This window comes from Eleginops maclovinus, chromosome 5 (genome assembly GCF_036324505.1).
Source record: "Eleginops maclovinus isolate JMC-PN-2008 ecotype Puerto Natales chromosome 5, JC_Emac_rtc_rv5, whole genome shotgun sequence".
In the NCBI taxonomy this organism is placed as follows: domain Eukaryota; kingdom Metazoa; phylum Chordata; class Actinopteri; order Perciformes; family Eleginopidae; genus Eleginops; species Eleginops maclovinus.
Genome location: NC_086353.1, coordinates 4,258,428 through 4,281,548, shown reverse-complemented (window position 1 = coordinate 4,281,548; position 23,121 = coordinate 4,258,428). Strand labels below are relative to the sequence as shown.

At 40.3% G+C, this 23,121-nt stretch overlaps 1 protein-coding gene across 2 annotated transcripts in view; it reads right to left on the bottom strand.

The window, feature by feature from the left end:
• Window positions 1–6,412: 6,412 nt before the first annotated feature.
• LOC134863979 (collagen alpha-1(XI) chain-like) overlaps window positions 6,413–23,121 on the bottom strand; it is a 43,517-nt gene continuing 26,808 nt past the window's right edge. For both annotated transcript variants that reach the window (XM_063882681.1, XM_063882683.1), the window contains exons 28-66: window positions 22,662–22,706; window positions 22,367–22,528; window positions 22,227–22,280; window positions 22,084–22,137; window positions 21,951–21,995; window positions 19,722–19,775; window positions 19,569–19,613; window positions 19,437–19,490; window positions 18,368–18,421; window positions 17,822–17,875; window positions 17,623–17,730; window positions 17,153–17,242; window positions 17,017–17,070; window positions 16,680–16,787; window positions 16,455–16,562; window positions 16,308–16,361; window positions 16,109–16,162; window positions 15,640–15,747; window positions 15,476–15,529; window positions 15,326–15,379; window positions 15,180–15,233; window positions 15,043–15,096; window positions 14,823–14,930; window positions 13,922–13,975; window positions 13,297–13,350; window positions 13,125–13,178; window positions 12,510–12,563; window positions 12,318–12,425; window positions 12,172–12,225; window positions 11,699–11,752; window positions 11,498–11,605; window positions 10,677–10,730; window positions 10,557–10,592; window positions 10,422–10,475; window positions 9,745–10,069; window positions 9,166–9,278; window positions 8,950–9,018; window positions 8,325–8,558; window positions 6,413–7,354 (exon numbers count right to left, since the gene is read on the bottom strand). In XM_063882681.1, the coding sequence (XP_063738751.1) occupies window positions 7,208–7,354; window positions 8,325–8,558; window positions 8,950–9,018; window positions 9,166–9,278; window positions 9,745–10,069; window positions 10,422–10,475; window positions 10,557–10,592; window positions 10,677–10,730; window positions 11,498–11,605; window positions 11,699–11,752; window positions 12,172–12,225; window positions 12,318–12,425; window positions 12,510–12,563; window positions 13,125–13,178; window positions 13,297–13,350; window positions 13,922–13,975; window positions 14,823–14,930; window positions 15,043–15,096; window positions 15,180–15,233; window positions 15,326–15,379; window positions 15,476–15,529; window positions 15,640–15,747; window positions 16,109–16,162; window positions 16,308–16,361; window positions 16,455–16,562; window positions 16,680–16,787; window positions 17,017–17,070; window positions 17,153–17,242; window positions 17,623–17,730; window positions 17,822–17,875; window positions 18,368–18,421; window positions 19,437–19,490; window positions 19,569–19,613; window positions 19,722–19,775; window positions 21,951–21,995; window positions 22,084–22,137; window positions 22,227–22,280; window positions 22,367–22,528; window positions 22,662–22,706 (3,201 nt within the window). In that variant the 3' untranslated portion in view covers window positions 6,413–7,207. The remainder of the gene's footprint in view (window positions 7,355–8,324; window positions 8,559–8,949; window positions 9,019–9,165; window positions 9,279–9,744; window positions 10,070–10,421; window positions 10,476–10,556; window positions 10,593–10,676; window positions 10,731–11,497; window positions 11,606–11,698; window positions 11,753–12,171; window positions 12,226–12,317; window positions 12,426–12,509; window positions 12,564–13,124; window positions 13,179–13,296; window positions 13,351–13,921; window positions 13,976–14,822; window positions 14,931–15,042; window positions 15,097–15,179; window positions 15,234–15,325; window positions 15,380–15,475; window positions 15,530–15,639; window positions 15,748–16,108; window positions 16,163–16,307; window positions 16,362–16,454; window positions 16,563–16,679; window positions 16,788–17,016; window positions 17,071–17,152; window positions 17,243–17,622; window positions 17,731–17,821; window positions 17,876–18,367; window positions 18,422–19,436; window positions 19,491–19,568; window positions 19,614–19,721; window positions 19,776–21,950; window positions 21,996–22,083; window positions 22,138–22,226; window positions 22,281–22,366; window positions 22,529–22,661; window positions 22,707–23,121) is intronic.

Here is a 23,121-nt window from a genome sequence, read left to right as displayed (position 1 = left end):
TGAAATGACCAGCTCACCAAGGTCTACCAACCAAAAATAAAATCCCTAATGGAAAGGGGCTGAACAACAACAGATTTAACACATTTCATTTGGACATGGAACAACGCAACAACTCTATTTGGGTTCTTGAACCGAAACAAATACGTAAAAGACAAATATAAATACAAGGAATACAATAAATGAGCAGAACACTCAACTTAGACACCAGACTGAAATGGGTCATATGAACAGCCTCTCAAAGTTATAATGAAATACATAAGTCCAATAAGCATGTTAACATATTTTGCTCTCTCTCTCTCTCTCTCTCTCTCTCCCTCCCTCTCTCCCTCTCTCTCCTTCTCTCTCTTTCTCTCTCTCTCCCTCTCTTGCTGACTATCCCTTCTTTTCCCTGTTAAGAAACACATAAAAACGGGCAGGCTAAGAAACCACTCTCCATGGTCCTGAAATAAATAGTCTAAACTGACTGATGAAATTAATATTTTAGACCATTAAGTCGTTAGGACAAGAGTAGGGTAGATTGTATGGGTTTTTGGTTAGTATTGGGGAAGGTTTTTGGCTTGTAATGTTTCTGTTTCATATAACAACTCTGTCAAACGCTAAGTATTGATCAAATGTAATGAAACACGTTATCGGGTGTCCTATTTCCAATGTCTCCATTATGTCCTATGATTGTCTCTATTTAAACTTGTGAGAAGAATAAATGGAATGAAATGAATTATATGTCATGCCATCAGTAGCCATTGGTTTGTGGTTATGCCTCTGAAGCCTCAAGCTTTTTATCTACGACTACAATGTTTCATTAACCGGAAAAGCGTTGTAAAAGAGTTTAAGATCTAATTCAATTCAACATGATTTTTTAAAGCAGATTCTGTTCATAATAAATGTGCAAGAAAAAATCCAGAACATACAAGTGACACAAAACAAGAGACAGTCACACACACACACACACACACACACACACACACACACACACACACACACACACACACACACACACACACACACACACACACACACACACACACACACACACAGTGTTCCATCTACTTGGGGAATAAATACAGATAGCAGTCTCTCCTGTTTCAGAGTAAGCTAGTTAGACGGTCTTGTTGGTTTGTGTCTAATAAGCACATTTTGTTTTTTTTGTACTTCGACTGTAAGAGCTTTTTTTAACAAGTAGCAAAACTAAATTCTAGTTTTAATGTGGAACCAATGCACAGATGTTACAGTTGATAAGCGCTCATTCATTTTATTTTTGAGAAGATACATGTCGAAGCATTTTGAATCAGCTGTAGTCGCTGCACTGCTGATTTTAAATGGGAGTGGGTGAATAAACCATAACAGCAGTCGAGTCTGGCTTCTTATTAATGCATCGAATCCTTTCTCAGAATCAGATTTTGAGAGAAAGAGCATTAGTTTTAATAGGTTTTTAAAATGGTACAAGGCTGCGATGATTAAAATTGCTCTTGAAATGTAGATGGCTCTCTATGATTACACTCATATTTCTAGCTTCAGTTTTGTTCTCCAGAAAGACACATTTCTAAAAGATGATCTGCCATTTTCTGTCTAAAAGCTTTAGCACCAACGATGAGATTTGTCTTTGTTAAATTAAAGACAGTTCTCTGACATCCGTTGATAAACATCATTCATACACTGCGTGAGGAATTTGAAGTGATCTCCATAGTTATGGTAATTATTTTTCTGTATAATACATTTCTTAGACGAAAACACAGCGACCACCAAGACCAAACAGCGCAGTGTAGGGACCTGTCAATCATAGGGTAGCCAAGCCATCTGGCACACCCTGCTTTTTGTATATTTTACTCTAAATGGAACCATCATTTACAAAGTGAAAAGCAAGCTGTGTTGAAGAAGATACAAAACTAGCCACTGAGACCATAAACTCTTTGGAAAACAATGTTAACTGAGGTCATAAACCCAGTGATAAGTCAGGTTATTGTCTCATAGACTTCTATACAGTCTGACTCTTTTCTGCCACCAGTGAACCCCCCCCCCCCCCCCCGCCCCTGCTGGATAATACTGAGAATGCAAGTTTAGGACAATTCCACATTGGCTTCATATTTTCAGACCCTGAGGTTTTTTATTGATGCATCATTCCCCTTGTAGTATCAAGCTGATGAAACAGGTTTGTATGTCTTCTGAGCTGTGAAAGAATGCCTGAGGTCTCCAGATCCCGCTACAGTGCATTAGTGTTAATAGCTGTGTGTGAGAGTGTTTCTCATGGTACTACACGATGAACATCTCCTAAATGCAACTCAACTACAGAAGAACATCGCTGATCTGTGGTTACCGCCTGGAGCGATTGTATGTCGGCAATTTAACTAACCTATGCTAAATGTTTTATTGTGCCTTTGTTCTCATCAGCAGCTACATGCTCTAGCTTTCTTGTCTCGGTAAAGAAGCCCCAGGATACACATGGATTATACATTAGAAGCCCTTCAGCGAATACACAGAACTAACATGAATATTTCAATCAGCAGCACTTAGGAGTAACATGGTCGTCAGGAGATGGAGGGCCACAATAGAGTAGACATCACAACTGAGCAGTTTGAAACACCTGCAGGGTATTTATGGTCACCAAGGCAGCTCTCGCTGTGCCTTTCTAGGAAATATATCACATCAATATGTTTATATGGTGCAACAGACCAAAGCAAAGTTTAAAAATGGGACTGAAAGCAAAAACTAATTGGGCCAAGAGAAGGCATACCAAAAAAAACAAGAAGACTGAATTTATCCATGTGCGATTAATAGAGCTGCTTCTTCTCCTACTTCTGAAACAAAGATTTTTTTCTCTGAATACAAAACTCTGAGGAATAAATTCTTAATAATTAGACTGTAGATGCTAGCAACAACTTGTCTGGCAGGATATTTATCTAGTCCTTTTTATGCTGCATAAAACATTTTTATTTATTTTTGAAACAGTGTAGAAAATACTCCAGGGTGAAAGCAATTGATATTTAATTTCAAAGTGTGTAAAACTACATCTGATTTCATGTTGAAAATATGCAAACATTTTTGGCTTGTGATGTTGTAACACAGAGAAGAGGAGTATGAGGTCAGGGCATCTTCTTACCTCACATGAGTTGAAAGCAAACAGCAGCTGCAGCACCAAAAAGGCAGCAGGTGGATCCATCTCCATCCTCTTCACTCCTTCAGGTCTCTCGAGTCTTGACCAAAAGTTTGTCTCACCGCAGGCATAAGGATCACAACTTAACTCTCAGGAAAGACTCCACGCCTATGTCAGAGTACCACCGGGGACTGTACACTTTCCTTGGTTAGCCTCAGGATTATGGATTACTTGACTGAATCCCTGCTGGCTGTTGAAGAAGAGCACAGTCCTGGTGTTGGCTGCATGCTGTAGAGAGCCATTCAGAGAACAACTGTCTTTAGAGAAGGTGATAGAGGGGGTGTGAGGAAGGAGGAGTTGGAAAAAAGGATGATTATCTGGTAGGATGACACAGGGGGTGGATTTACAGTTAGTCAATTGGTGTGTGGGTGCACAATGTGAGTTAGCACTGTCGGTCCTGGCCTCATTAAGCTACACTATTGATAAATGATACCAGTTTAGTTTTAAAGTCCGTGTTGTACCATAAAGATATGGCTGGCTGGTGTCATTCAAAAATGTTGTATAAAAATGTACTACTTGGCAGGTGTACAGATAAACTAGAATATTGTTTTTGGTCTGTCCTTCAATTATTAGGTTTTTCTGCTTCTCTTTATTGTGTGTGAACATAATGATATATTGTTTTTTTGGAACTCTTTGGAGCTATTTAAGAAATGTCTTGACTTTAGGCATTAAGGGGAATCGTTACAACCCTATTTTCTGTCAGGTAACTTTTTCAGGTCAGGTCATTTTGAACCCTGTATGCCTCATTTCATCAATTTGCATAAATACAATATTTTTCTAGCAAAAATATCTGTAACTGATCAAATAAGCGTATGAATCTTCTTTAAGTAGACGATCTGTATATTTAACCTTAATAAACATGTATTAAAAATCATCATCAATTGATTATAGCACGGTAATTATAATACCAGAGCACTTCAATCATTGCAGTTATATGCGTTAAGGAAATTGCTATTGCGCCGATGTTCTTGGAACGTAACGGAAGCTAACGTTAGCTAGTTAGCTAGTTTAGCTGCTAATGCTGTTAACATGAACGTTTCTCTAACTGTTGGCGCAAGAGAATCACAAACTCGACGAATTTGTTAATTAAATCTGACGACCCAAAGTTTCTGCAGCATATTACCTATCATTGTTGACATATTTCACATCTTCACCAAATGATTTGCCTTACTAATATTACTGTCATCGATGCGGTTGCTATCTTTAGCCACAAAACGCTAGCAGTTTAAAAACAAACCATGACTTGACTTCCATATCATATCTGTTGGGACTGGATACCTTCAGTACACAAATTGAAGAGGAATAAAAATATTAAACTGTGTTTGACCTTCTCTGAAAAGGTTGGGTTGAAGCTCAAAGAGTTATAAAATATATTCTCATGCTGCTGTCTCCCACTGTGGGTGTAGGTTAACTCTGATGTTACTGACTTCCATGTCACACCATCTATATTTAATTGTTTGAAAATTAGTGGGAAAACATTCCAAGTGTTCATGTGCCTCTTCCTCTCATCAATGTTTCAGCATCATTGTTTTCAATGTAGCCTACTGCAGATGTGGAAGACTAAAAGAAAATATAACATTCTATGGAAAATACATTTATCCTCAACTAAATACCATCGGTGTTTGTCTCATTTATAGGTAGAGGTGTTATAAGTATTCAGAGTATAAGTACAAATACTATACTGTAAAAAAAACCTCAGTTACAAGTAAAAGTACAGCATTCAAAACCATACTTAGGTAAAAGTACAAAAGTATTAGCATTATAATATTATTCAAGCACCAAGAAAGTATTTGTTATGCAGAATGGCTAATTTAAACATCATACGCTTTCAATTATAGTAAATTATTCATGCATTAATCATTAGCTCAATGTTGCATTTGGTTAACGTGGTTTATTCGAATCACTTTATTCAAAACTGGGTAAATTAACCTATTATAATATATGATCATTTACAAGGATATTGATATTTTGTATTAATGAGCTTAATCTGCAAAGTAACTAAATATATCAACTGAATGTAGTGGAGTGAAAAGTACAACATTTGCGCAGTTTAAGTATAAAGTAGCATAAAATTAAAATACCCAAGTAAAGCAGAAGTAACCCAAGTTTTGCTTACATTCCATCTCTGCTTATAGGCCAGACAATAAAAGTATTACTAAGGCTATTGTGGAGTTAAAGTACAAAAGTATAAATAGGACATGAAAAACCTGACTTCATCCCAACTCACCTCCCTCAAGGCCCAACATTTTGAAATTGACTGACTGAAATTAGAAAGGCAACTACAAAAGCTACTTCTGACCTAAAGAAAAATATTTTATGCTTTAGGAGTTCGTTCAAAACAGCAGTTGCTGGGCTTTTAGGTGTAACTCAGTTAGACCGTAAATGCAGTCATGCCTCCACCGGTTGCTTTAACATTAAGTTAAGCTTTTACTGATGAAATATGAGGCAATTAAAGGTCATCAGAATAAGTTGAAGTCAATCCATTAAGTGCTTAAGCGAGTATTTAGTGCATTGCTATAGCACTCCATGTACTTCTTTTAATTTATGTGTGCACCATAACAATCTTAAAACTTGATATGGTAGGACTAATAGATCAAATCCTGATCTAACAAAACACATAGTGGCTCTTTGTGGCTCTACTCGAGCAAAGCTGAGCAGCCTTAGGTGGAAAATTACCAAACTTTGTGTCATCTAGCAAAAATATGTACTATAATGTACTATTCGTATTGAGTATACTGCGTTCCAGCTGCATAGAACGTTTACCAAAATAATTAACTTTTTAAATGTTTATTAAGTAGGCAGTATTCAGTACATACTGAATAGGTATGTAGGAGACAGTATGTGACAGAGTTGTACTTAAACAATCTCCCTGTTTGTGGTCAGGGGAAGACATTAGGATGAACCCTGTCTGCAGCTGAATTTTAGTATCAAAGTCAATGACAAGTCATGCAATAGTTGACGAGACATTTAACTAAAAATTATGCATTTTGAGGAGGGTCATCCTCTGGGGTCATGAATGTTGCTGAGATATTTCACTAAAGTGGTAAAAACATGAGGCTTTTAATTGATATGCATTATACCGAAGCACTCATCAGGACCCCTGTATTGATGGGAAGAGAATTGCAGGGTGAATATTATGAAAAACAGATCAAAGTGCAGACATAAAAGAGACACTGAAGGGAATTTCAAGCTGTAGAGCAGTGGATGTGTTCTTTGCTTTTCTCTGCTTAACTAACATATTCAACAAAACTAAATCTCAATATCTTAACTTAAATGTACATTATGTACTTTTATTAAAATATGTTACTCCGTCATTTCCCCCACACAACTATGCATAGAAAGACCTCGAGGCAATAATATACCACAGTTTGGTTTGTTGTGTTGAAAAAATACAAAACACACTTCACAATATAAAAAAAATGCACTGCCCCAGTTCCCCTTTACAAAGAAATGTACTCCGCTAGGAGTCACATAATAGCACCATGATGATAAACACTCCAATATACATCTGATAACAGAAAATCATAACAACAAAATGACATCAACATACAAAAAACAACACAGCAAATTGAGGTTTGATGATACAACAGAAAAACAAGGTGGGTGAATGTTGCTGAAATGTGGTGTGTTTGTATCTTCAGGATAATTCAGTAATAATACGTTTGGTGAAAGATCTTTTATGGATGGGAATGAGTGCATAGATCAATAAATGTATAAACAGACAAGGATAAAACTGAGAGCACCACTTCTTGAAAGAGGAATGAAATGTGTGTAACTGAGGATGTGATTGACATTCAACACATCTACGCTTCACTGCTCTGGAAAACAAGATATGCAAGTCAGTTGTGAGAACGCATGAGATGAATAAGATGGATTATGGAGGGTGAATAAATGTCCGTATGACAGAACGTTAACACGAAGGAACACTGTTGTAGGTAAATCAACGTATAAATATGTGGCACCAGGTAAGTCTTGAATGTAGTTTTCTCCCTGCATGTAAAAAGTGTCCATGGCTCTTTTCACTGTTAAATTACTCCTGTTGTGATCTCCCCCGGCTTGTTAACCGTTGTAGCAGACTGGCCCGACCTGGAAACCAAATTTCTGGTTCCCCTTCCCAAAATCAGGCACGGCCACGTCGATGATTGGGAGCGTAGTGGACAGCGGAGCGTCAAATTCAAACACTGTCCTCTCCTGCCCCGAGCGCGTCTACAGCAGAGAAACACAATGAACAAATAAAATCAATCAATACATCGAGGCTTAAAGAAGACATATTGTGCTCATTTTAAGGTTCATATTTGTATGTCGTGCCTCTACTGCGACATGCGTCCATGCTTTAATGTTCAAAAGCTCTTTATTTTTCTCAAATTGCCTGTGCTGCAGCACCTCTTTTCACCCTCTGTCTGAAACCAGTCCACTCTGATTGGTTAGCTGGCTGGCTCTGTTGTGATTGGTCAACTGATTGGAGATGTCCCGCCCCTTAGCATATCATGCACAATGTGTTGGAGCACTAACAAATTGAATATTATGTAGTGATGTCACTTAGTTATGAAAGTAAACACAGGAGAAAAGTGGAGGTGTTTCAGTGGAGGTCATTAAAGACCATTTCCACGCACAAAAAACTAAATAATACACTACAGGAAAGAAACATTTCTGTTTACCTCTGCTTCTCCTGAGGTCATTCAGAGGTTATATTCTGAAAGTTGTGCAGCTGTTGAATCCTTTAAATCGACTGAATTTCCAATGTTTATTTTCAGTTATTCTTTTTCTCATTAAACATTTTTCTGGTATCTCAATACTTTTGAAAGTACTTTGAATTGCCTTTGTGTTTGAATTGAGCTGTATGAATAAACCTACCTTACCTTGACTTACTAAGGGTAGAATAGTTTAGAATTTTCAATTAGTTTTTATATTATTTCTGTGTTCATTCATTTTCGAATGTGTTCGCTAGTTTTATTTTAGTTTCAGTTATTCAGAAGTTTTAGTTTATATGCATTTAATTGAATGTAAAGGAACTTGGAATAAACTGTTCATAATGCTAATGCTTAAAGGTTCTTTGTTTTGTTTGTTTAAGTTGAAGAAAATTCATGCTGTTTATAGGATATACTTTATTGAGTTTCATTTTACGAACAATATCTTCAACTACTTTTTCATTATTATGTATTTCTGTGCAGCTCACCTGACACCCGTCGTACAGCGCACTGATGTAATGTGTGTTCTCGTGCGTCAGCTCCTCCCCGTTGACGCCTCTGAAGCGCAGTGCGTGTTCGTGGTTGAAGGTGGCGGCGTGCAGCCAGGCGGCGGAGTTGAGGCAATGGTAGGTGAACGTCTGCTTGGCTGTGGCGCTCAGCAGCTGCAGGAAGGTCATCTGGACCACGTGGACCGGGACGTCGTCCGCCCCCGAGTAGGAAATCTGGAGGGAGAACACCAGAGTCACACCTAGGTGTTAACAGCACTGATTGGGTATTTGTTTTCATTTTATTTTAGACTTTTCAATTCTGTTGCAGATTGAAAGAGAGCCTTTTCTGGATGATCCATTGCTGATGATGGATTGCTGCCAAAATGTCTTCAATTGATGTAATATTTTTGACACAATAATAGATAATGAGAGGCAATGTTGACACTATAAATGACATCTGCCAAACGTTGTGAATGCCCCTTCAAATAACCACTTATTATATTTCAGAGTGCAGCTGACAAGTGCTGCTAAATGTCCCACATTTGCAGCATGGATGAAACGGTTTCCTATTTGAAATCCTTTTTTCCATGAAGTCATGTACAAAAACAAGATCACAACACTTTACCTGTTTTCCTTTCCTGAATTTACTGTACCAGGTGTTGGACTTCTCCCCTTTCCAGGCTGCTAACTTTACCTGACGGCAAACAAAACAAACAAAGGATCAGCTTCAACTTCACTAAGCCCAACGATGCCATGAACAGGCAAGTGTGAGTGTGTGTGTGTGTGTGTGTGTGTGTGTGTGTGTGTGTGTGTGTGTGTGTTTGTGTGTGTGAGAACTAACCGACTGGAACTTCTTGTCAGGGTAAAGACACGTCTCTCCCTCTGCGGTGAAGTTACAAAACACCTTGAAAGAGTCTCTATGGCAACCCTGGTTTGGATCTATCCAGTAGTCACCTGGAGCGATGGACAAAAATAGACAATAGGGCGGACGGGTCAGAAAACTCAAGGCCTATACTACCATCAACAACAGTAACATCAACCGGAGAGAAATCAAACGGATGATATCAGTTGGAGAAGCAGGACACACAGCGTAGTAGAATAAAATAGGACTGGCATAATAAGAATAAAATAAACTGAAAGAGGATATTAGGAGCATGTCACTGTGACCCTGATTGCAATAGATACCATATTAAGAAACAGGACAGGAATAGAAGCTAATGTGAGGCTTTCTTGTACTGAGTGAAAGTATTACATGAATCCTGTTTGGCTGCACCTGAATCCATCTGATTGGCTTCTTCTTGGTCTTAGAGAAGAGTTTTTCTACACACCATATAGGCGTTGTGGGTAGGAAATACATATGGAATGGATTTGACTATCAGCTATAATAAAGCATGTCCAGATACACAGTGTGAGGAGGTACCGTTGGGGAGCTCGGGGTGGAGGAGCCAGAGCTCCTTGCAGGTCCGGGCCGGGCTGTGGAACGTCCCCTGAGGGTTTCTCAGACCATCCACCTCCACCTTCATGGAGGACAGAGACGCAAACACCTCCTCCATGCCTTTGCCCTCCGTCTCCTTCATCCAGGCATCCGGCTCTGCCTGGTCCCCCTGCATCCATTCGTCCTCTCCTCCATGTTTTGTTTCCTCCTCGTCCTCGTCCTCTTCAAGTGCAGCGCCGTCCACCAAGGAGTTGGTTCTCCTTCTCCGTCCCCGCTCTGGTAGAGACAGTATGCTGGCTGCTGGCTTTCCCTGAGGAGAGGAGAGGAAATGGGAGGTGGAAAGGAGGAGAGAGAGGAAGATATCAGATGGAAATAATTAGGAGAAGAAAGGATGAGAGAAAAGTGGAAAATAAAGTGAGAGACGAAAAGATTTAAGGAGTTGATAGGAAAGTAGGAGAGAGGAGAAAGAAGAAGAAAGGAAGGAGAGAAAAGGAGAAGAGGGAAAGGAGTTGAGAGGGAGAAAAAAGGAGAGAAGAGAGGAAAGTTTGAGAGAGGGGAGGAGAGACAGGAAGTCCAGAGAAGAGAGAAAAAGGGAAAGAAGAAGAAGTTTTCTGTTAATTGTAAGTTCATGTTTGTTTAACATTCCTTTAAGCAGAACTCACTGGTGGTCCTGGAGGTCCGGCTGGCCCGAGGTCTCCTCTGGGACCGATTGGACCCTAAACACAGAGCAAAGGGATCATTTCAGGGTGGATATGAAGCTGAAATCAATTCAATACAACGATGAGCAACACGGTTACCTGGTTTCCTTTAGAGCCCTTCGTACCAATAGCACCCTGTGAGAGAATAAAGAGTTACGTTAACATCGCACAGAGGTAAGATGAATCATGCACCGGTTATTGAGTACAGTGTTTACTCACAGACAGACCCGTGGGGCCGGGGGGGCCAGTGGGACCTGCTATACCAACTCCACCCTGATATTAAACACACAGAAAGAAACAAAACTGTCAGAAAAAGTGAGCCAGATGTGCAGGAGGAAACACTATAAAATTCATGTTTTTGTGATGACAGTTAGAATGTATATCTATCTGGGGGTCCTGATGAAAAAAATCTACTCAAAAGTTAACTTCCTGTAAAGCTCGAGAAAAGTAAATCTTAAACCTTAAATGGGATATGACTATAGCAGGGTCATTAAAGATCAAATAAATGGTTGCATGCATTAAATAAAGATGTCTTGAAAAAAGGATCCATGTACCTGTTTTCTAATAAAAGTGCATTTCAAAAGTTTCAACCACAACTTTTGACAACGCCTCAACTGTTTTATGTTAGCACAATATGTTAGTCAGGCTAGCCGAGTTTATATACTGTAGTCAGATTTGCAACAGAAACTGAGCGGACATTGTTGAACCAGCGGAAGACAACAGTATGTCTGGAAACATCTACATGATATGCTAACTATACATTCTCCATGATTTTTTAAATAATTAAGTCATATTTCATTAAGTTCATGAACACATGTAATGTTTGAATGCCTTGATATTTACAGAAAGAATGATAGTTCATATATGAGTTTAGTTTTAAAGTCTTTCTGTACATTTAGTGTAACTAAAAATCGATTTGATGAGATTCTTTCTTGACAAGAATAAACGTTATGAATCAAACATACAGTTTCATTCATTAATAATCCTTTTCCTGGCTGGTCTTGTGTGTACTTGTGTTTGTTTGTGTATATTTTCAGCACCTCATCTCCTTTTGTCCCCGTCAGTCCCTGGTTTCCTGGCAGTCCTCGGTCCCCCTTCTCTCCGATGTCTCCCGGTGGCCCAATCAGACCTATTAAACCCCCGTGACCCTGCACAGACGTCACAAATGAACTCAAAGTCAAAATCAGGTTAAGTTCAGAGTGAGTATTTGTGTGTGGTAGGGTGAGGGTTAATCATGGCACCTTGTCTCCCTTCTTGCCGTGGTCTCCCTTAAACCCTGGTAATCCTGATGGACCCTGAGGAGACGAAGTTATCATGAGGTCAAGTTTATCCTAATGCTCCATTTAATCACACTTGCAAATAATTATGAATCATTAATAACTTTTTACTTAAACAACTTATGCTCATTTATTTCCGGAGCTCAAAATACAAACAACATTTAAAAAAATCTTATACTTTTGGTTGCTTGATCTATTATCTCACCATGCTCTAATTCACAGGACATTTGAACTGGATTTCTTAGTAGAACGCGCATATAAAAGCTCATTAATGTACCACTAACAAAAGTAAATGGTTTGGTAAAGGGTCCTGTTACACCTCTAGTTTAGCAGAATGGATGTGATGTCAGTGTTTGTATCACGCTGTCCTGTACTGTCAATAAAATGTTGTATTTTCTTTTCCTGAACTTTATTCTAGATCTGATGAGTCTTTTTACCATGGGGCCCGGGGGTCCTGTTTGTCCAGGTGGTCCATTTAAACCCTGTTCACCCTGAAAGAAAAACACAAGAACAGAAATAATTGAGCTTCCATCTTTTTTCGACGCTCCACTTAAACGCCTTCATTCTTCACTGTCTGACTCACTCCTGGGCCGGGGATCCCTCTTAAACCTTGAGGGCCAGGCCTTCCGGAGTTTCCCTGGGCTCCTACAGGCCCTGTCTTTCCTACGGGGCCCTCAAAACCAACTTCCCCCTGAAACAGACGGAGAACAAGGTGACTTTCAGGTGCTGTTAGCATTCAGCTGTTACTATTCAAAGAGATGTTTCAGACTCTCACCTTGGTTCCCTTCAGGCCGGCCTTTCCTTCCTTTCCTGGTTTTCCCAAGTGGCCCTGAAGGAGAACAATTTAAAAACATTTCAACCTGAATCTGTCAGATGCATCGTTGCACACACACTCTCCCACACACTAACACACAGTGAGATGTAGGAAAATACCACCAACCTCCTAACCATGCTAACAGGAGGAAAGAGTTGAATCTTTAACTAAAGAGACTCTGGTCTCCCAATCAAAGCAGTGAATAAATACTGAGTTTGTGGACATTGTGGAATCAATCTGGGTTAAGTTGTTGTCTTCAAACTATGAATAAAAGCAGTTTGATGTACGAAATCAATGCTTTCTTGATGCTGATTAGCTGCTCAGTTAGCGGTAGCTCACTTGCCAAAGATTGTTAACGTTTCCTCTTGTTAAAATATAAGGTTTAAAAAGTCCAAGATCTAAAATGTGTATCATAATGTGAAACCGACCATAACAGTGACAAATGCGCTAGTTCTCTAGGATTTAAATTGTTGAAACATTTGGGATAATGTTCTCAACAACGTTTCTAGCACATATCTAATTCTTTAAGACTTTTATTTGTGAAAATGGATTCTGAGTGAACATAAAAACACGAACCCTTCGCCCAGGAGATCCAGACGGTCCTTGTTCTCCTGCCGCTCCTGGTGGTCCCTGATGGATATAAGAAAGTATGTATATGGCCAGGTGGATGATATCAGCATCTTTCAGGTCGATTGAATACAGAACAACATGGATGATATGCTGTATGATGACAAAGCGAGGAGCTCACAGATTTCCCGTTGTCTCCTATGTCTCCTTTAGTCCCCGACAGACCATCCACTCCCTGAGGAGGAAACAAATATAGAGTTAGCAGGTGAAAACTACACTCCTATAGCTTTACATGTAGAAAACCTGAGTTTATAGGGACAAGCTAAATGATAATATGATGAAGGATATTAAAGAAGAGTATCTAAAGCAGAAGCAGGGGATCGGTGATTGAAAAATTCAAAAAGGAAATGTTCAAAAAGATCCAATTAAAAGAAGAACATCCTGTCCTGAGGGAACTCAGTCTGTGCTGCCAAGACCTTCCTGTTAATGTTTCCAAAATAAAATTCTACTCAATATCTTCAGACAAGAAAAACCAATCAGGATTCAGAAAAATATTTTATATTATACTATTTTCGATCCTTGATTTAAATGTAATTTATTCCATACTTCACTCTTAAGTCATTGTTTCCTAATTTTGTAAAATATTTTTGGGGCATTTATATCTCAACCTGATTCAAGAAAATATATTTTTTATCCAAGAAAGATCTTTTTGGTCAGCCTTTGCTCTGGCAGTTATACAAGAAGTTTCCATAAACAAAATTTAGATGAGGGAAAAGAGCTAGAGGCATAGAAAATTCAGCTCTCACGTTGGGTCCAGCTTCTCCCTGCTGTCCGATGTCCCCGGTGAGACCCGGAGGACCCTGAGAAGAGGAAGAGCAAACATAACATCATATTTTAAAGCATTCATTGGTTTTCAATCATCTAATGCCAACAAAGACAGAGAGCAGTACTACAGAAGCAGGGAAGTTGAGTTAAACCTGACAGAAAATGTTGTAATGGGCTTATTATTAGTTAGAATATAAACAAATATTGCCCTGAAGCCTACGTAATATCTAAAGTAGATACAGCACTCTGCCCTAGGATAATATTCATGAAATCGAAGAGGGAAATAGAGTCCATAGGTCCTTCCACTATCATAAATATTTATATTGAAAAATAAGTTGTGAAATAACTAATTGCGTGCCAAATCAGCTCAGATGTCAGTTACTGGTCTATTTCCTCAATCATTGTTGGATTCAGCCATAACCCCATTCAGTTGTGTAATACAGAGATGAAAGTTCATTGTAGAAGATATCTTTCTCTTACAGATAACAGGAAAAATAAGTTGTTTTAGATTTAATTAAGGCTTTTTCTACAGCTAGTTTTACCCGAAGCTCACTCAGCTTTATACAGAATGTTTCTTTTTGGAGAGCGCAGCTTTTAGAGTCCAAAGATGACCAAATTCAGAATTTAGAAACTGTAGTTTGCTTTGGTTCTGTTTTAAAAAAACCTTTACACAAATAAGGCCTTTTTTATATTGTAAAATCTGATGTCAGATACCACATTAAGGTCTGACTGTTTCTTCCATCGGGCAAAGAGTAAAGTATATAATGGATGAACTCCATTGACGTGTGCATCATAGTGTAGGTTCAAAGTGTATCCCAGAGCTGTGTGTAGCATTATAATCTACAGTTCATGGCAGTGCAGATTTAGAGGATGGTTTCTCACAGAGTTGCCCTTGGCTCCATCCTCCCCTGTTGGGCCCCTGGCTCCTGGAGGACCCGCGGCTCCTGACAGGCCGGTATCTCCCTTCTCCCCCTGGTCTCCTTTTCCTCCCTAAAAAAACAAAGGAGTGAGTGATAAGAGAGCTGGAGCAGATGAGAAGCGCACGAGGAGCTTTAAAGATAAAGGCGATGGAAGCAAGTTTGAAGAAATCAAACCAACCCACCATCCTTCCTGGCAGACCTGTTGCTCCGGGGTCTCCCGCCTCACCGTCCTCACCCTGAGAGAGGAGGAAATTATGTGTGAGAAACCATGGACGAGATTATTTCTTGTGGAAGGAACGTCGTCATACAATTCCTTTACCTTCTCTCCAACAATACCCGGCGTTCCTATCATCCCCAGCCTACCAGTCGGACCCTGAACAACACAGAAGAAATCACAGTGTTCGTCAGAATTCAAAACAAGTTTACGACTAAATGAGGATGCATGAACACTGCAGTGAGACCTACCTGTCCTCCAACAGGTCCTTGAGGACCAGAGGGGCCTTGTTGACCAGGTGGACCCTAAAACCAGGAGGGAGACATAACATCTGTTTAATAATTTGTAAGGAAAACTGTGATATGAACCGGGACAGATTGTAAAAGAGGATATCAGCTTACCATTAATCCCCCGTGTCCGCTCTCACCCTTCTCTCCTGGGAGGCCGGGCATTCCCTAAAGAAACACTCACAGGTTAGAGGATTAAGCAAAAAGCTCCCCTTGCACTTTCTCTACTCTAGAAGAAATCACTTCAATGATCTGCAGCCCTGATGGACAAATCTCACCTGTAATCCTATCGGTCCTCTGGAGCCCTTAAAGCCGCGGAGTCCCTCGTCTCCTTTCGGACCGTACATGCCCTGCTGACCCCGGGGGCCCAGCAGTCCATCTATACCCTGATAAAAAAAAGGACAGTGAGGAGTGAGCGTCTTTATGTATTACTAAATGGTCCCATTAACAGAGGTTTAAGAGAATCAGAAATGAAAATAGCTGTCTAGACTTTGTTACATCTAAATTTGGTGTTATTTAAAAGCTGATGAGAGAGATATTGATCCTCTCTTTGAAGGCTCATCAAGAAGCTGAAAAATGTCATTACTCATTTTATAATTAATGCATTATGAGTGCAACATACATTTTCAAACCCAAGGTATAAAAGCCAGAACTTAACTCTCAATTTTCTATGTAAGAAATGACGTTTGGGATCCCTAAACTTTCTTTCACTTTTCAAGACACCAATGTACAACAAAATGTACTCACTGGAAGTCCTGACTGACCCACTACACCTTGAATGCCGATGGGACCTGAAGGGCCCTGTGGATGGAGAGAGAGAGAGACAGAGAGAGAGAGAGACAGAGAAAGACAGAGAGAGACAGAGAGAGACATTCAGACATGGTCAGATCTGTTTTAATAATTGAGTTCAGTCCATGTTGATATTCTTCTCCCGCTCCACACTCACAGATTCTCCTTTGTCTCCTTTGCTTCCTTTCTGCCCGGACTCCCCCTGCTCTCCCTGCACACACATACACACACACACAGGTTATCATCACAATACAACACACACATCTGTTTTTGCCTTTTTGACTTCCTGACACACACATCTCACCTTATCCCCATCGTCTCCTGGAGGTCCTCCTGGGCCCACAGCCCCGACCATCCCCAGAGTTCCCTGTTCTCCATCGTGACCGGCGGGACCTATCGGGCCCTTCTCTCCCTGCAACACACACACGACAACACGTGGTATTCTTCATACGAGCAGAAAACACACACAGACTTGAACTTATGATCACATCTTTTAAATACAGTTACAATCGTTTTAAGTTGTAATTACAGGCTCGCCCTTCTCTCCCATCGGGCCAGGTCCTCCGATGGCTCCGCCCCGTCCCGGCTGTCCGATTGCCCCTGCTGCACCCGGAGGGCCCCTCTCACCCGATGCCCCCTGCAGACAGGACCAGATGGTCCTTTAAAGCCTTTGCACTTAAATAAATAATGAGTCAATGAAGGCTAATCATTATGGATGGATAAAAACAGATGGAGTCAATATTGTGTTTGACACCGTTTTCAATTATAAAACAAAATAGTTCACTGGAATTTGTTCAGTGGAAAACACATGCAACTGAAGAAATATGCATCATTTTGAGAAACAAAAAACATGTACTGTTACTCACTACTCCTCCTGATGATCCAGTCGGTCCGGACCCTCCTTTCAGACCAGGCGGTCCCTGGAAGGATCACACATCATTGTATCATATATGGTATAATAAAAAGTGATTTGTGTGGTGTATTTGTTTCTGAATGGCTTACTATGAGTCCGGTGGCTCCTCTGCTCCCCCTGAACCCTTTCAGTCCTGCAGGACCGTTCTTCCCAGAAGTCCCAGGTAGACCCGGATCGCCCTGAGACACAAACAAACAAAAAATGTGCGGTCTGCATGAAAGACGGGCCCATTTTGAGAGGCCTCGCAAAGGAGATACATGTGAGCCTATGTGTGTTATCCCTGTCTGAATATCAACACTGTTTACTGGAAATCATAACCCTGGAAAGAGCTTCAAAAAAATCAGTTTTTATTAACCATCTACACTGTCTGCATGAAGAGAAAAGAAAAACAATTGATATATTTCAACAATAAATTATACAATGTGTGTGTGTGTGTGTGTGTGTGTGTGTGTGTGTGTGTGTGTGTGTGTGTGTGTGTGTGTGTGTGAACTAGGGCTTAATAATTCAGAATGTATATTTGTGTGTGTCTGAATGTGTGCCTGTGTGTGTGCAGACCCACCTTTCCACCTTCCTTCCCGGCAGCCCCAGGTAGACCATGCTCTCCGGGAACGCCTGGGGACCCTGGGTGCCCTCGGTCCCCTGTTGGACCAGATTCACCTGATTTGCCCTGAAACAGAAACCCGCGATCGGGTCAGAAACACCGACACAAGGCAGGAGGAACATTTCATAACAGAGCTGAGTCACTGTTTCAATCTCACCTGTGGCCCCACAACACCCGAGGGTCCTGGAGGCCCCGTCTTCCCTTGGAATCCCTGCAGTCACAGAAAAAAGATGAGAAAGAATTATATTCTGACAATGTGTTTTTTACCTGTCCAAAGGAAGACCCCTTATAGTGTAGCATTATACAGAATAAGTGACTAAATTTGGGACCAAAAATACTTTTATTTGCGATAAACTTTGGGTTTTTACATTCAGAACCACAATTGTGAAACACAAAACCTGTTATCTGAGTACAACTGCTAGAAACGTTTTTTAAGAAATAGCTTAGACAGCTCGACTGTGGAGAAATGGTAAGATATAATTTATGAAATCTTTGTAAAAGAAACACCTTCTTCATGTGACAAATTTGAGGACATTTGGGAGAGTTGGAAAACTAAAGTTAACTCTGTGAGGAAAACACCTAAAAAAACAAACATATATTGGTGTGTGTTTATGTGGGCGTGTGTGGAAAGCTATTCCTCCAAGACAAAGTGTATCCACCGAAAAACTTTTTAAACTCTTTGAGATTTTGAGAGATCACTCACCGGCTCTCCTCTTTGACCTGGATGACCTGGAAGTCCGTCTTTCCCTGAAGGACCCTGCACACACACACACACACACACACACACACACACACACACACACACACACACACACACACACACACACACACACACACACACACACACACACACGCACACACACACACACACACACACACGATAGGCGATACATTTTTGGGGGCTCAGGATAAAAACGCGCCTCCACCCTGCTGGCATTTTGTTCATTGAGCTGCCAGATATTCAAATCTAGCTCCTGAAATTGTCCCGTGCAGGCCACTGTAGCCGATTCACGCAGCACATGAGAAGGATTTCTTTCAGCGTCTTCTCAGTCAGAATTATTTTGTCAGAGAATGACAAAGTGCACCACCTGAAGCTGTATGAAAAACTAGCAGCATTCAGCATGCACCTCCATGAAGTACCACCTGCCATTCCTGCTGTGATATTAGAAAATCTGATTCCAGCTTGGAGGTCACTCTGTTTGCCCAGCTTTAACACCTTTTGTACTTTTGGAAGATTGTGTTTTCTCTGTCAAGGCTTAAAGGCGAATTTTCTTTCTGTAGAGTGTAACATGAAAATGTCAGACTGTACAAAATGTCTTTCATTTTCCTTTTATCTGTAGTGTTATAACATGTCTTGCTTTAATTAATATTTCGTTTGGGTTAAAGCAATAGTATATTTGGAAAAAGCATCTCTATAGCCAATCGTTGCAACTCAAACTAAAGCAATCTAGATAAATAGGATTATGGATAAGAGGAAATATGCTTTTTGAACTTGGCATGAACTGTCCCTTCAACTCTTGAAATGATTTATAAAGAAACCATGAAAATGATCTGGAAAAAAATAGCTTTTAACAATGGGAAAGAGGAATACCTACTAACTACTATTAACCTGATATTGTAACTGTACAAAAGGCCAGTGTATTTGCCAGTATGCTATGCAAGCGTATAGTTTCTAAGTGCCCTTAAAATAGAAGACTGGGTGGAGGACACACACACACATTTGCTTTGATCAATGACTGAATTTGAAATGACTTTGATTAGACACCACTCACGCTGGTGCCTTTCGGTCCTGGCTCTCCATTCCTTCCTTGCGGCCCTTGAGGTCCCTATAAAACATAACCAGGCATTACAACAGGCAATCAATCAACTCAATAAATAACGTATATTACGAGCGTTTCTCGCACCCTGTCTCCAGTGGATCCTGGGGGTCCATCATTCCCAGAGATGCCCTATAAAAATGAGACAGGTAAAAAGTGGTGAATCACAGCTGAGTGTGTGAGTATTTGCACCCATGACAGACAGACTGTTATTATTGGCTGAGAGGAGAGTCAGCTGACCTTTTCTCCTGATTTCCCCGTGGGTCCTCTCGCCCCTCTGGCACCTCGTGCACCCTGAAGGAGAATAAAACATTTGAGAGACCGAACCCAACAGAGGACTGACCGGAGACAGAAGGTAAGGTTCAACCAGATCTCCAGGTAGAGAGTTTCAGGTGAGTTGAGCTACTGATTCAGTGAAAACAGGGATGATTCAGGGATCATTTGGACATCAGGGTGACAAAAGGTTGAAGGCTTACATTTAATATACATTTAAGGAATACTGTAATATATTTCGGAAAGTATAAAATGTAGATATTTTCCTCCTGTAGTGTGTTATATAGTTTTTTGTGCAAGTAAATGGTCTGCAAAGGCTAAAATCCCAAAGTTCCCTCCAGAGACACCCTCCCCCCCTGCCTGAAACGCCTCCATTGGACTCCTTATTGACTTCAGTAACATAATAACATCACTATTTGTACTTCTATTGGCTAGCACTCAAACACATTGTACATGATAGTCTAAGGGGCGGGACATCTCTAAGCAGTTGACCAATCACAACAGAGCCGGCCAGCTAACCAATCAGAGCAGCCTGGGCTCAGGTTTCAGACAGAGGGTGAAAAGAGGTGCTGCAGCACAGGCAGTATGAGAAAAATAAAGAGCTTTTTGAACATTAAAGCATGGAGACATGTCCCAGTAGAGGAACAGAATACAAATATGACCCTGAGAATTTGTATAATTGGGCCCCTTTAACCCTTCCGCTTATGACTTGTTCATCAATAAGCTGCTGCTTCTCTTTGTCTAATTAATAACGGTGGAATATAATTACCATCTGAAGTTTCATTGTGTTTAGAATTGAATATGAGAACTGACCTTCTCTTTGCCCGTGTTTGAGCACCATGTAGAATTATTTTCAAACACTTCAGGGAAAATGCTTATAGTCTGTTTTTCCAGGAATCACAGACTGCTCCTTTGTGTTTCCCTTTGTGCAATGTTCCCTCCGTACAATGTGGAACGACCTTGAGCCTCACACTCATTTCACAGCAGGCTTGTTCTGAAGTGAATTCGAGTCCCTTTGCAAAGGTGTATTATTTTCAAAACATTATTATTTTGTTGTTGAGTTTATTGCAGTTTGCCACATTCCTGCTATGAGTGCTTTTTATTTGTCCTTTTCTGAGCGGCATTAACAACAGAACAGAAAATCTCCCAATGGGAAAACTGATTTGCAAACATCTAACAGATCATCATTAAAAGGCGATTTGTGTCATTTCATTTTAGTCTGCCTTCATAGACATGCCACTCGCCTCACAGAAAAAGCTCGGGGGGGGAGTGTGTAGAGTCGGCATATTTCACATCACTAGGGGTTTATTTTAAGCCAACGGTGGAAAGACTAATCGAGACCATTTTGGTGAGATTTATGTCGTTTAGTGAGTTTAAATTGAGTGGCACACATAAATCGGAGATGGTTGATGGTGGCCAGTTGGAAACACATTGCCTTTTACCAACTAGTTTTCATTTTGAGCTATGTTTCAAACCATCTGACCAATGTGAGTCAGCTTTTCACTCTCTTTTACTCGGATTTTAGTCTCCACAAACTCCTAGAATTAGTTTTTTTGCTGCTAGATTTTCCACTATGTTCACTGGATAATCACTTCCTAATTATCTGTTTCTGGGCAGGTCGTTTAAAAAATGTTTTCAAAACATTAAAACTTGAAAACTTGGTTGCAAAGCACGATGCAATGGAGACCATTAAAGCGTTTTAGAAGTGTAACGATGTGAATTCATATCCTCCAATCCAATCATACCAATTCTAAATGTCTGTCTACTGATGTTCCGCGTGGTACATTTGAACACTGTGTGATTTTAACCAAGAAAAAGTAAAAATGACAATTCAAATTCAAATTCACTTCAAGGTGAAACACCACTTGAGTCTTTAGCACACAGTCAAAGCCTCATAGTGGCAGAAGTTTGACACTAAATAAATGTTTGAACAAGGTGTGTATATTTGAAGAGCCAGGACCGTGCAACAGCAATGTAGCTCAAAAAGGTTTCAGCTTTTCAGAAATACTGATGAAAGGTACCGTCCACAACAAAATGCATCCGACTCACCGGGTTTTAAAAGAACATTATTATCATTTTCTAAAAAGTTAACCTTGATTTGTTTACAGGAGATTTATTATACACTATGTTTGAAGATCAGCACTGCAATTTCCTTCTAGTCTATTTAGTGGGTATGTTTTGGGACACAGCACTTACGTTTGGACCCCTCTGGCCTGCGCCTCCTGGTTGTCCTGCAGGACCCTGTGTAGCACAACAGAAGACAGGACATTAATGGGAAATGAATAATTCACTGATAAAATATCCTCCTGATTTGAAAGCCTCCACTCACTTTCTTCCCTTTCTCTCCTGCAGCTCCAATTGAACCAGGGAATCCGTCAGAGCCCTGGAGAGGAAGGCACACACATTTAGTTAGTATGCATTTTATATTTACTGCATTATTTCTGTTGCTTCTGCTTCTGTTTTTACTCTTACCTTCGGCCCCAGGCGTCCTGGATATCCCGGAAGTCCAGGAACTCCCAGTTTACCCTAAAAAAGATTCACAATAAGTCTGATACCTGGCTCTGTACACTTTTTATGACATGTTCAAATGTGACAATAGATGTGCTCTGTACCTTCTCTCCAGAAGTACCAGATTGGCCGGCTTCTCCCAGAGGGCCCGTCTGTCCTTTGGGCCCCTCAGGTCCATCTTCTCCTCGGCCTCCTACGACTCCATTATCTCCAACGTCCCCCTTTGGTCCATACTCCCCTTTGGATCCTGGGAAACCATCTTCCCCCTGCGGACAGACGGAGAGACAGAAAGTCAGAGCTGGGAGAGACAAATCAGCATGCACACTGATTTGTAGGTAAATGTGTGTTTTCGGGGCAATAAAACACCCTGAATGGGCGCAGACTGCACCAGCATCTCACCTTTTCACCTTTGCTTCCCTTTAATCCTCGGATTCCATCAGCTCCCTGTCAAACAGGACGGACACAACAAACAGGAAGTCAACACAAACACATGATGACATCAAATCACCAGCTGTTTATAACACTTTACTATCAAAAAGCACATTTCAACATTAACTGTGACTGTTGGAAATGAAAATCATATCATGTTTAATCCTTTAAGCCAAGAGATTGTGAGGAAATTAGTTTGCTTTTCAAAATAAAATACAGCTTCATATTTACACGGACAAAAACCCTATTGATTGGATTTAATAAAAAGAGTTAAATCAGATTTCTTCAAACAATAAGAGGCTATGAAATCCACTAGGTTATTTTAAAGCCAGATAATTCAAACAATCAATCAATGAATCAATGAATCAATGAATCAATCAATCAATGAATCAATCAATCAATCAATCAATCAAATCAATTAATCAATCAA